General features: G+C 57.6%; 1 protein-coding gene across 12 annotated transcripts; it reads right to left on the reverse strand.

Annotated features, from left to right (window-relative positions):
* Positions 1-1,168: 1,168 nt before the first annotated feature.
* On the reverse strand, positions 1,169-6,440 carry REPIN1 (replication initiator 1). 12 transcript variants are annotated; one of them, XM_009204186.3, is made up of 4 exons: positions 6,274-6,439; positions 5,347-5,544; positions 4,313-4,457; positions 1,169-3,966 (listed from the first exon to the last, which is right to left on the reverse strand). In XM_009204186.3, exon 4 carries the CDS (start codon positions 3,953-3,955, stop codon positions 2,252-2,254), a length of 1,704 nt encoding a protein of 567 aa, XP_009202450.1. In that variant the 5' UTR covers positions 3,956-3,966; positions 4,313-4,457; positions 5,347-5,544; positions 6,274-6,439; the 3' UTR covers positions 1,169-2,251. The 12 variants fall into 12 exon arrangements, with proteins under 12 accessions (XP_009202450.1, XP_003896886.1, XP_021792097.1 ...); XM_003896837.4 differs by having other exon boundaries at positions 1,169-3,969; XM_021936405.2 differs by having other exon boundaries at positions 6,201-6,439.
* Positions 6,441-8,279: the final 1,839 nt, after the last annotated feature.

Raw genomic sequence — 8,279 nt, forward strand, 5'->3', positions numbered from 1 at the left:
TTTTTTTGAGACAAGGTCTTACTCTCTTGCCCAGCCTAGAGTGCAGTGGCACCATCTCGGCTCATGGCAACCTCCGCCTCCCGGGTTCAAGCAATTCTCCTGCCTCAGCCTCCCTAGTAGCTGGGACTACAGGGGCCTGTCACCACACCCGGCTAATTTTGTACTTTTAGTAGAGACGGGGTTTCACCATATTGGCCACGCTGGTCTTGAACTCCTGACCTCAGGTGATCCACCCGCCTCAGCCTCCCAAAGTGCTGGGATTACAGGCATGAGCCACCATGCCCAGCCTAAAGATAATATCTTGACATATATCCTTGAGTTGTTTTTCAGGAGCCAGGACCCCCACCAATGTCACCACGTGACAATCCCAGCACATAGACTTCAGACAGACTGGAACCAGAAAATGGATAAGGAAGTTCCAGAAATTCCTCAGCCTCTAACTCACTTTGAAACCTCCCCACTCCTGCCTTAAAAACCCTTGCTTATAAGCCATCAGAGAGTTTGAGCCTTAGCTGTCCATTCTCCTCGCCTGGTGCTCTACAATAAACGCCTTACTTTCTCTGGCTGCAAATCTGTCAGTGTTAGGCTTTGCAAACACTGGGCAAGTGGACCCAGGTTGGGTTTGACAACAACCTCAAAGAAGGCTGAACCCCGGGTGTGTGGAGTGTGGAAGCCGAGTGCTGTCTTAGCTGCTGGGAACCACCTCCCCTTCCAGAGGCTCCTTCGTCTGTTCAGCCTCTGAAGGGCTACTGGAGGCAGAGTCCAGGTATAACCAAAGTCTGTTAACACCCAGCATCCCTCAAAAGAGCTCATAGCGCTCGCTGGAGTTTCATAAAGGCCCAGGTGGTGAGAAAGATTCGGCGTCACTGGGCCCACCTAGGAGGGCAAGTGACCAAGAACATAAATCTTGGGACCAAGCTGAGAGCATTCCACCCACCACAGTTCTCCGGAGCCTCGGCCCACCACCCAGAGAATTAGCCCAACTGCCTGGGTATGCTCAGGGAAGAACTGAGGCCGGGTGCCAGAGCTCAACAAGCTGGGCATGTGGCCTGTGGCCAGAGCCCCACCCACAGTACTCCTCCACCCACCCTGGCCTTCTAGGGAGGAGAGCATGCTGCTCCTCCTGACATGTCGCAGCTCCCCAGGAAAAAGGAATACTCCCCAGACACTAGTTCTAAAACCAAATCTTTATTCTCTAGTTTGAAAAGGGGGGATAAATGGTTGTTCTGTTTAGTTCCAGAGAACAGAACAAGGCCCAATAGGTAGAAATTATAGGAAAGCAGAATTCATTCATTATAAGGAAAGATTTCTAACAATTAGAATCATCCAGGGCCTCAGGAGGTGGGGAAGTTCCTGTCACCTAAGTGCTCAAGCAGAGGCCAGGTGTCCATATGCTAGAAATGGTGAAAAGGAAACTCACCGGTAACTTCCCCTCAGCTGGCCCTCCATCACCAACGGGGCAGTCCTTGCCATGACATGCTGAGCTCTGGAAGGAGCAAAGGAGGGGCTGCGGTGTTCAGACAAGAGCCTGGACACAGTGCTGCTGACAGCCAGGGGAGGCTCTCAGTGCTGGGAGGGGCGACAGATAAAGCGAGACAGACCAAGGAGTAAGCGCCCTGGGGGTCTGCTCTTTGGGAAGGAAGAGGATGGAAGTGCTAACAGCAGATGGGTCTCTCCAAGTCTGGGAGCCTATGCAGGGGGCAGGTGGGAGGGGAAAGGAGAGGTTAGAATGGCTCGGCTTCACCTCTTGCTGCTGGCAAAGGCCCAAGTGCTGTCTAACAAGGCCAGCAGGTTCTCCAAGCTGTATCTAGCCCAGAGCATTCATTTACAGGACTGTACCTCGCCTACTTCCAAAAATGATCTGAAGTAACTTACAGTAAAAGACAGGGACATTAAGGCGTTAACACCAGAGGATGGAAGGTTTTCCTTTCCACTGGTGGCTCCTCTAGCCAGAGGGCTCTAAGGGGCAGATGCTATTGCTACTTTTCCAGGGCACAGGGCAGTCAGGATGGAACCTCAGCACACACCAGCTGGAGGCCGGCGTCCCTGCACTTGGAAGTGGGTTCCCTAGCCACCGGGGTTGACCTCTCTCGCTAACAGGGCCCACCCAGATCACTCCCCGCGTCTTTTGTCCCCTCTGGGATTCCCACTGTCCCCTACTCCAGCACCAGACAGGCACCCCCAGGCCACTGCGACTCCCACCACAAAGGACCCCAGCCCTCTCTCAGCCAACACCGCCCCGCCCACCGTCTCAGACATCGTGCTTCTTCTGGTGGGCCAGGAGTCTCTCCTCGTCATCGAAGGTCTGGCCACAGATGGCACAGCAGAAGGCGCCGTCCCGGATGTGGCTCTTGCGGTGAGTGATGAGGTTGGACTTCTGGCTGAAGCTGCGGTCGCAGTCGGGGCAGGCGTAGGGCCGCTCGCCCGTGTGGATGCGCCGGTGCGACACCAGGTTGGACTTCTGGCTGAAGGCTTTGCCGCAGTCGGGGCAGACGTAGGGCTTCTCGCCGGTGTGGATGCGCCGGTGCGCCGCCAGGTAGGGCTTGTGGCGGAAAGCCTTGCCGCAGTCGGGACATACGAAGGGCCGGTCGGGGGCGTGGTCGCGCCGGTGCGCAGCCAGATGGCTACCCTGGGAGAAGCGGCGGCCGCACTCCTCGCAGGCGAAGGGCCGCTCTCCGGAGTGCACGCGCGAGTGCGCCACCAGGTGCGTCTTCTTGCCGAAGTTCTTCCCGCACTCGGCGCAGGTGAAGGGCCGCTCCCCGGTGTGCTGCCGCTGGTGGGCCCGCAGGAAGCGCTCCAGCCGGAAGCTCCTGCCGCAGTCGTCGCAGCAGTAGAGGGAGGGGGGCGCTTCGGCCCGGTCCTGCGGGGGCTCTGGCGGGGTCCCCGGCGGCGGCTCCTGGGCCGGTTTCAGCGGTGCCGCCGGGGTGGGCTCGGCCGCGGACTCCTGGGGGCCGGCTGGCGGCTGGGGGCTCCCCGGGCCGGGGATGGCTTGGGCCGACCCCTCGGATCGCTTGTGAATCTTGCTGTGAGACAGCAGGTTGGGTTTGTGCCGGAAGCGGCGGCCGCACTCTTTGCACGGGTAGGGCTTCTCGCCAGTGTGGATGCGCCGGTGGGAAGTCAGGTAGGGCTTATTGGTGAAGCGCTTCCCGCACTCGGGGCACTGGTGAGGTCGCTCGCCCGTGTGCACGCGGCGGTGGGCGATCAAATTGGGCTTGTGCCGGAAGCGCTTGCCACAGCAGGCACACTGGAAGGGGCGGTCGACGGCATCCCCACCGGGCCGGGGGGCGGTCACCGCGGGGCGGCCCCTGGGCCGGGGCCCCAGAGCCTTGGCTGCGGCCTCCTCCAGGGCCTCGGCTACGTGCACCCGCTTGTGGGCAACTAGCTGGTCCCACTGGGCAAAGCTCCGGCCACAGTTGCCGCATATGAAGGGCCGGGCCTCCGGGGCGGGAGGGTGGCACCGCCGCAGATGAGCTCGAAGCTGCTTTCGTCGCCAGAAGCGTCTCTCGCATTTAGGACAAGCGATGGGCCGCTTTGCAGCAGAATGGGCCCGCAGATGCAGAACCAGGGCCACCCAGCCTCGGAAGCTCTGCCCACAGAGGTGGCAGGCGAATCCCAGGTCTGGGGTGGCAGCAGCATGGACCTGGCGGTGCAGTGCTAAGAAGGGGGCATGGCGAAAGCGACGGCCACACTCAGGGCAGGGCAAGGGCAGCCGGGCCTGGCAGCGGCGGGCGTGAAGCCACAGAGCCACCCAGCCAGTGAAGTGCCTTCGACAGTGGGCACAGCGATGGGCCCTGCCTGGAGCTTGGGCACCGGACTGGGCCACTGACGTGCCTTGTTGCCTCAGCCTGCGGGGCTCCTTCTCCAGAGTCTGGGGTGACTCCTGGGAGGGCCCAGAAAGGAGTCGGGCCTGGGCCGGGCCCATGGCCAGGGGGCCCCTGCAACGACGTTCCAGCATCGGTTCTTCCTCTGCTGAGGGTGGAAAAGCACAGTCACTCCAGAGACCAACTTACCCTGCCCCTGTTTTTCCCCTCCCAACCTCAGCCCCGGACAGGAGCTGCCATCTATGAACCCCTAGAGCCCTGGACACGGAGCTAGACTACTCTCCTGTTTCCTTGTGTGATACGTATTATTTCAATCTTGGGTTTTTAGATAACATTTCAAGGATGTTTGTCTTATGTCTTTATTGCCCTGGAAACTTCCAGAAGGGAGGGACTCTGATACTAGAATCCCCCTCATGGCAGCTACCCCAGTGTCAGACAGGGAGTAAATGCTCCAGTGCTGAATGCACAAACATTCCTGCCACAGGACTCACCAGAAAACGTGGCCACTGCTCCCTACAGTGCCTTATGCTTTTCCAAGCGCTTTCCTGCTGCCCTCTCCCTGTGTCTGCTATTTTCTGTGCCACATCTGAGCTGCACAGCAACTCTGTGAAGCTGGACAAGCAGACACTGAGCTTCCTGTTTGACAGATGAAGCAACTGTGAGGCATCAAAGATAAGGAGACCTGCCCAAGGTGACACAGTAAGCCAACAGCAGAACCAAGACTAGGGAACAGGTCTTTAAACTTCCAGGCCAGTGCTCTTTCCTCTAAAATGCCTGGGTTTGCAAAGATCTCAGAGAAAAAAGTTTCTATAGCCTTTCATTCCTAGCCCCACAGGGGAGGCACTTTCAGCATTACTAACTGCAGTCTCTGCAGGAGGCTGGAGGACAAGTGAGAACAGCCCTTCTCGGGGAACAGAAGTGGAGCCCTGGGTGCTACTCCCACCAGTCTAACGCCAGACCACTGCCTGCCCAGACTGTGCCCACATTCTGCCCGCCTGCCCTCTTCCACCCACACAAATTAGGACATTGCAGGAAGGAATGCTCTCCCTGAATCCAAGGAACACCCACAGCCTGCTGCCTTCAGGGTCTGATCACTGGCTCTCCCTCCCTCGGGGTGCTGGAGATTACTGGGGCAAGAGAAGGGGAGGGAAGATGAGATTGCAATCTCGGTCCCCTGCCCGGTCCTGCCCCAGCCTCGCCAGGGGCTGCCCCGTGTTCAGCTCTTCCACAGCTGAGGGGAGCCCAGACTCCTGCACAGGAGCCTCCTCCGCAGAAGGAGGAAGGAAGCAGTTAGGTTCCTAAGGGCCCTTCTGTGCCTGCTCACAAGCTCCAGACACATCCTTCTAAATTCCCTAGAGCCCACTCTCTTCTCAGGGAACACAAAGGTCACTCATTCCCAGTGTCAGACTGTGCACAGCGAAGACCCCAGGATATGAGAAAGGGCCATTTCCTTCCGCCGGGACGGGGACGCCTGTGCACCCCAGTTGTGGAGTGGTTTGGGAGCACAGCAAAGGACAGACTCTACCCTGGAGACTGCAGAGCTGGGGATGAGGCTTTTTCCAGCTCCTCTTGGGAATGTTCCTGGGAATACTTCCGCGGCTGCAGCGCCTGCTTCGGCCCACACTCCGGTAGCCCCCAGGTGTCAGAGAAAACTGCAGCAATAAAGACACCCCTACCCCCATGGCAGAGCTCAGACCTCTGACTGCAGAGAGGCCAGCCTTACCTGTGGGGAGGGGAGAGAAAACAGGAGTGAGGCTCTGAGCTCCTCTAGGGCAGTCAGCTTTGTGTCCTCACCAGCCACAACCCCTCCCCCCACAGAGCCACAAGCACCAGCCATAAGCCCCACACCCTGCCTGGCAGAGTGACCTTAATGGACATTGGATTAATAAATGAATGTGCCCCTTCAACAAGGAAGCACACTGCTGTCTTTGGGGATCACTTCCTTCCCTGCTAAGGTCACAGAACGAATTCTCCATGCTGTGGCCAGAGTCTGGGCTTTCCCTGATGGCCAAAGGCCGGCCTATGGCAGGAACTCTGGAATCCCTGCTGGCTCCCCTTCCCTCAACCTCCTCCCGACAGGAATTCCAGGCCTATTTCCCATGGGGCTGCGCAGGGCCAGCTGCTGTGACCAGGACTCAGTCAGAATCCCCTTCCGCATCGTGGCTGCCCGCGGGTGGCAGAACTCCCACACCGCCCTTTTGTACTGATGCGTGTCCTCCGTCCACGCTCCCGGGCACACAGGTCCCGTTCTTGCGAGTGAGCCATTTCGGGTCCCACGCACGGCGCAGCTCGCGGAGCCTGTGCGCAGGTGCGCTCCCCCACCCCCGCAGATCCAGCAGCGTCCCCCCCGCGCACTCACACACGGTCGCGCACACTCACGGTCACGCGCCCCGCAGGTGGAGCGGCCCCCCGCGGGCCCGCGGTGCCCCCCGCGCCCCTGCCGGGGTCGTACCTCTGCGGCGGGCTGTGCAGGGGCGCAGCGCCGGTCCATGGAGCCCGAAGGCCGGCCTCCGCGGCCCACTCCAGCTCCCCGCCCCGCCGCGGCGACAGCGGCAGGTTCGAGTTCACAACTGCCAGGCCCGTCCCCAACCTCCCCCCGCCGGGTTCCCAGCGCCACGTGACTACAGGAGCTGCCGAGGGTCAGTCGCCGGCTCCCGCGGCCGCGGCCTGGGGGCGGGGAGGGACGGCCGGGGCCCGGGCGCGGGCCCCCACCTAGAGCGGGCCGGGTCACCCCCGCCGCTGCTGCACCAGGGCGGCGGATCTCGGAGGGCCCGATTCCGTTGCCATGGCGACCACCAGCCCGGGTCTCTCCGGGACTGGCCGGAGCTCAAGTTTCCCGACCCTTTGTCCCTGCGGAGCACGCGCGTCCCCGGGCGACCGCGTGGCTGGCCTGTGGTCACCGGGGCTGGTCGGTCTTGGCTGGCTTATGAGAGGCTCGGAACCCGTCGGGAGACTTCAAAGAGGGCTCTGGCCGCCCCCGGAGCGTCTTGCCCCGGGCCTTTCTCAGGCCGCGCACTCCCGCCGCAGTGCGGACGCTTGCGGGAGCGGCGGTCCCGGGACGGCGGTAGCGCATCTGGAAGTCCCTAGCTTCCGATTTGTTCCAAAGTGGAGCACAAAATGGCCCGATCCTGCGAACTTTGAAAAGGCCTCTCTTCCCTGTTTTCCAGAAATTAAGAAAGAGCAGAAGTTGCTGGGCTTCCTCTGGCTGCGGGCCAGGCGCAGGACGACGGCCGAGGTGGCCGTTGGCACACGTGGGGCATTTCGCTTGGAGAGGCGCAGCAGCCTGTGTGGCGTCTGCGGTGGCAGGTGCGAGCCTGTGCCCATGACTCACCCACTAGCAGGTGGCCCTGGCTTTCCAAACTAAACACTTCCTGGGGTTTCCAGGGTAGTACAATTTCATGTACTTTCATGCTTTTCAACACAGGCAATTTTTGAATTGTATAATTAGTCGTAGAAACACTTTTTAAATCTATTGCATAAATAGGAAATAGGGGAACATAAAACACTCAGTTTTACCTCCTAGAGTCAAGTATATTTAATATTTTGGTATGTTGTCTCCGGTGTTTTCTCTATGTATGTCCATGGCATGTCTGGCATAATTGGGATAGTGCCTTGCAAAGATGTATTCTGCCTTCTTCACTTAACACGATCTTGTGAATTTTCTTCCATTTTATTATTCTTTTAAACATGATTATGGCTTTATAAAAGGAGTATATTTTTAAATGTTTTCTAAATTATCTTACAGGAAAGCTTATTAGTTTTCCCTGAGAAATGCCCATTTTCCATATACCTGACATCACAGACTTTTAAAAAAAATTAGTTTGGTTATTTCTCATCTTTTGTACTTGCATTTCTTAGAGTACTAGTTAGCTGGATTGTTTTTTCACATGGTTATTTTTTGTCAGTTTTATTTTCTTTTTTGTGAATTTGTTTATGTCCATTTGCCCACTTTTCTATTTGCCCATTTTAAAAGTTGGGAAGTTGGTTTATTGTTTGGGGGGCACTCATAAAGTACAGGTATTAAAGACTTGTCATGTTTGTTGCAGACGTATTTCCTCCATTTGTACTTTAACTTGTTAACTTTTTTTTCTTTTTTGAGACAGGGTCTCACTCTGTCACCCAAGCTGAAGTGCAGTAGCACGATCATGGCTCACTGAAGCCTGGACTTCCTGAGCTCAAGCAATCCTCCCACCTCAGCCTCTGAGTAACCGGCACTACACGGTCACATCACCACATCCAGCTAATTATTTTATTTTAATTTTTTCTTTTGTAGAGATGGGGTCTCACTGTGTTGCCCAGGCTGGTCTCAAACTCCTGGACTCAAGTGATCCTCCAGCCCCAGCCTCCCAAAGTGTTGTGATTACAGATGTGAACCACTGCATCCGGCCTACCTTTTCAGTTGTTGATGTGAGAAAGTTTTGTTTTAGTCTATGTGCTGCTGAAGCAAGCATGAGAAAG

The sequence above is a fragment of the Papio anubis genome, chromosome 4 (genome assembly GCF_008728515.1).
Source record: "Papio anubis isolate 15944 chromosome 4, Panubis1.0, whole genome shotgun sequence".
NCBI classification, from domain to species: domain Eukaryota; kingdom Metazoa; phylum Chordata; class Mammalia; order Primates; family Cercopithecidae; genus Papio; species Papio anubis.

Coding starts and splice junctions, on each gene's coding strand:
- REPIN1 (XM_021936400.2), bottom strand. CDS start 6,312: ATGGACCGGCGCTGCGCCCCTGCACAGCCCGCCGCAGAGGTACGACCC. Junction 5,545..6,200: donor CACCTGCGGGGCGCGTGACC/GTGAGTGTGCGC, acceptor CCCTCCCCACAG/GTAAGGCTGGCCTCTCTGCA. Junction 3,970..5,346: donor CCAGCTCTGCAGTCTCCAGG/GTAGAGTCTGTC, acceptor TTCCACCCTCAG/CAGAGGAAGAACCGATGCTG.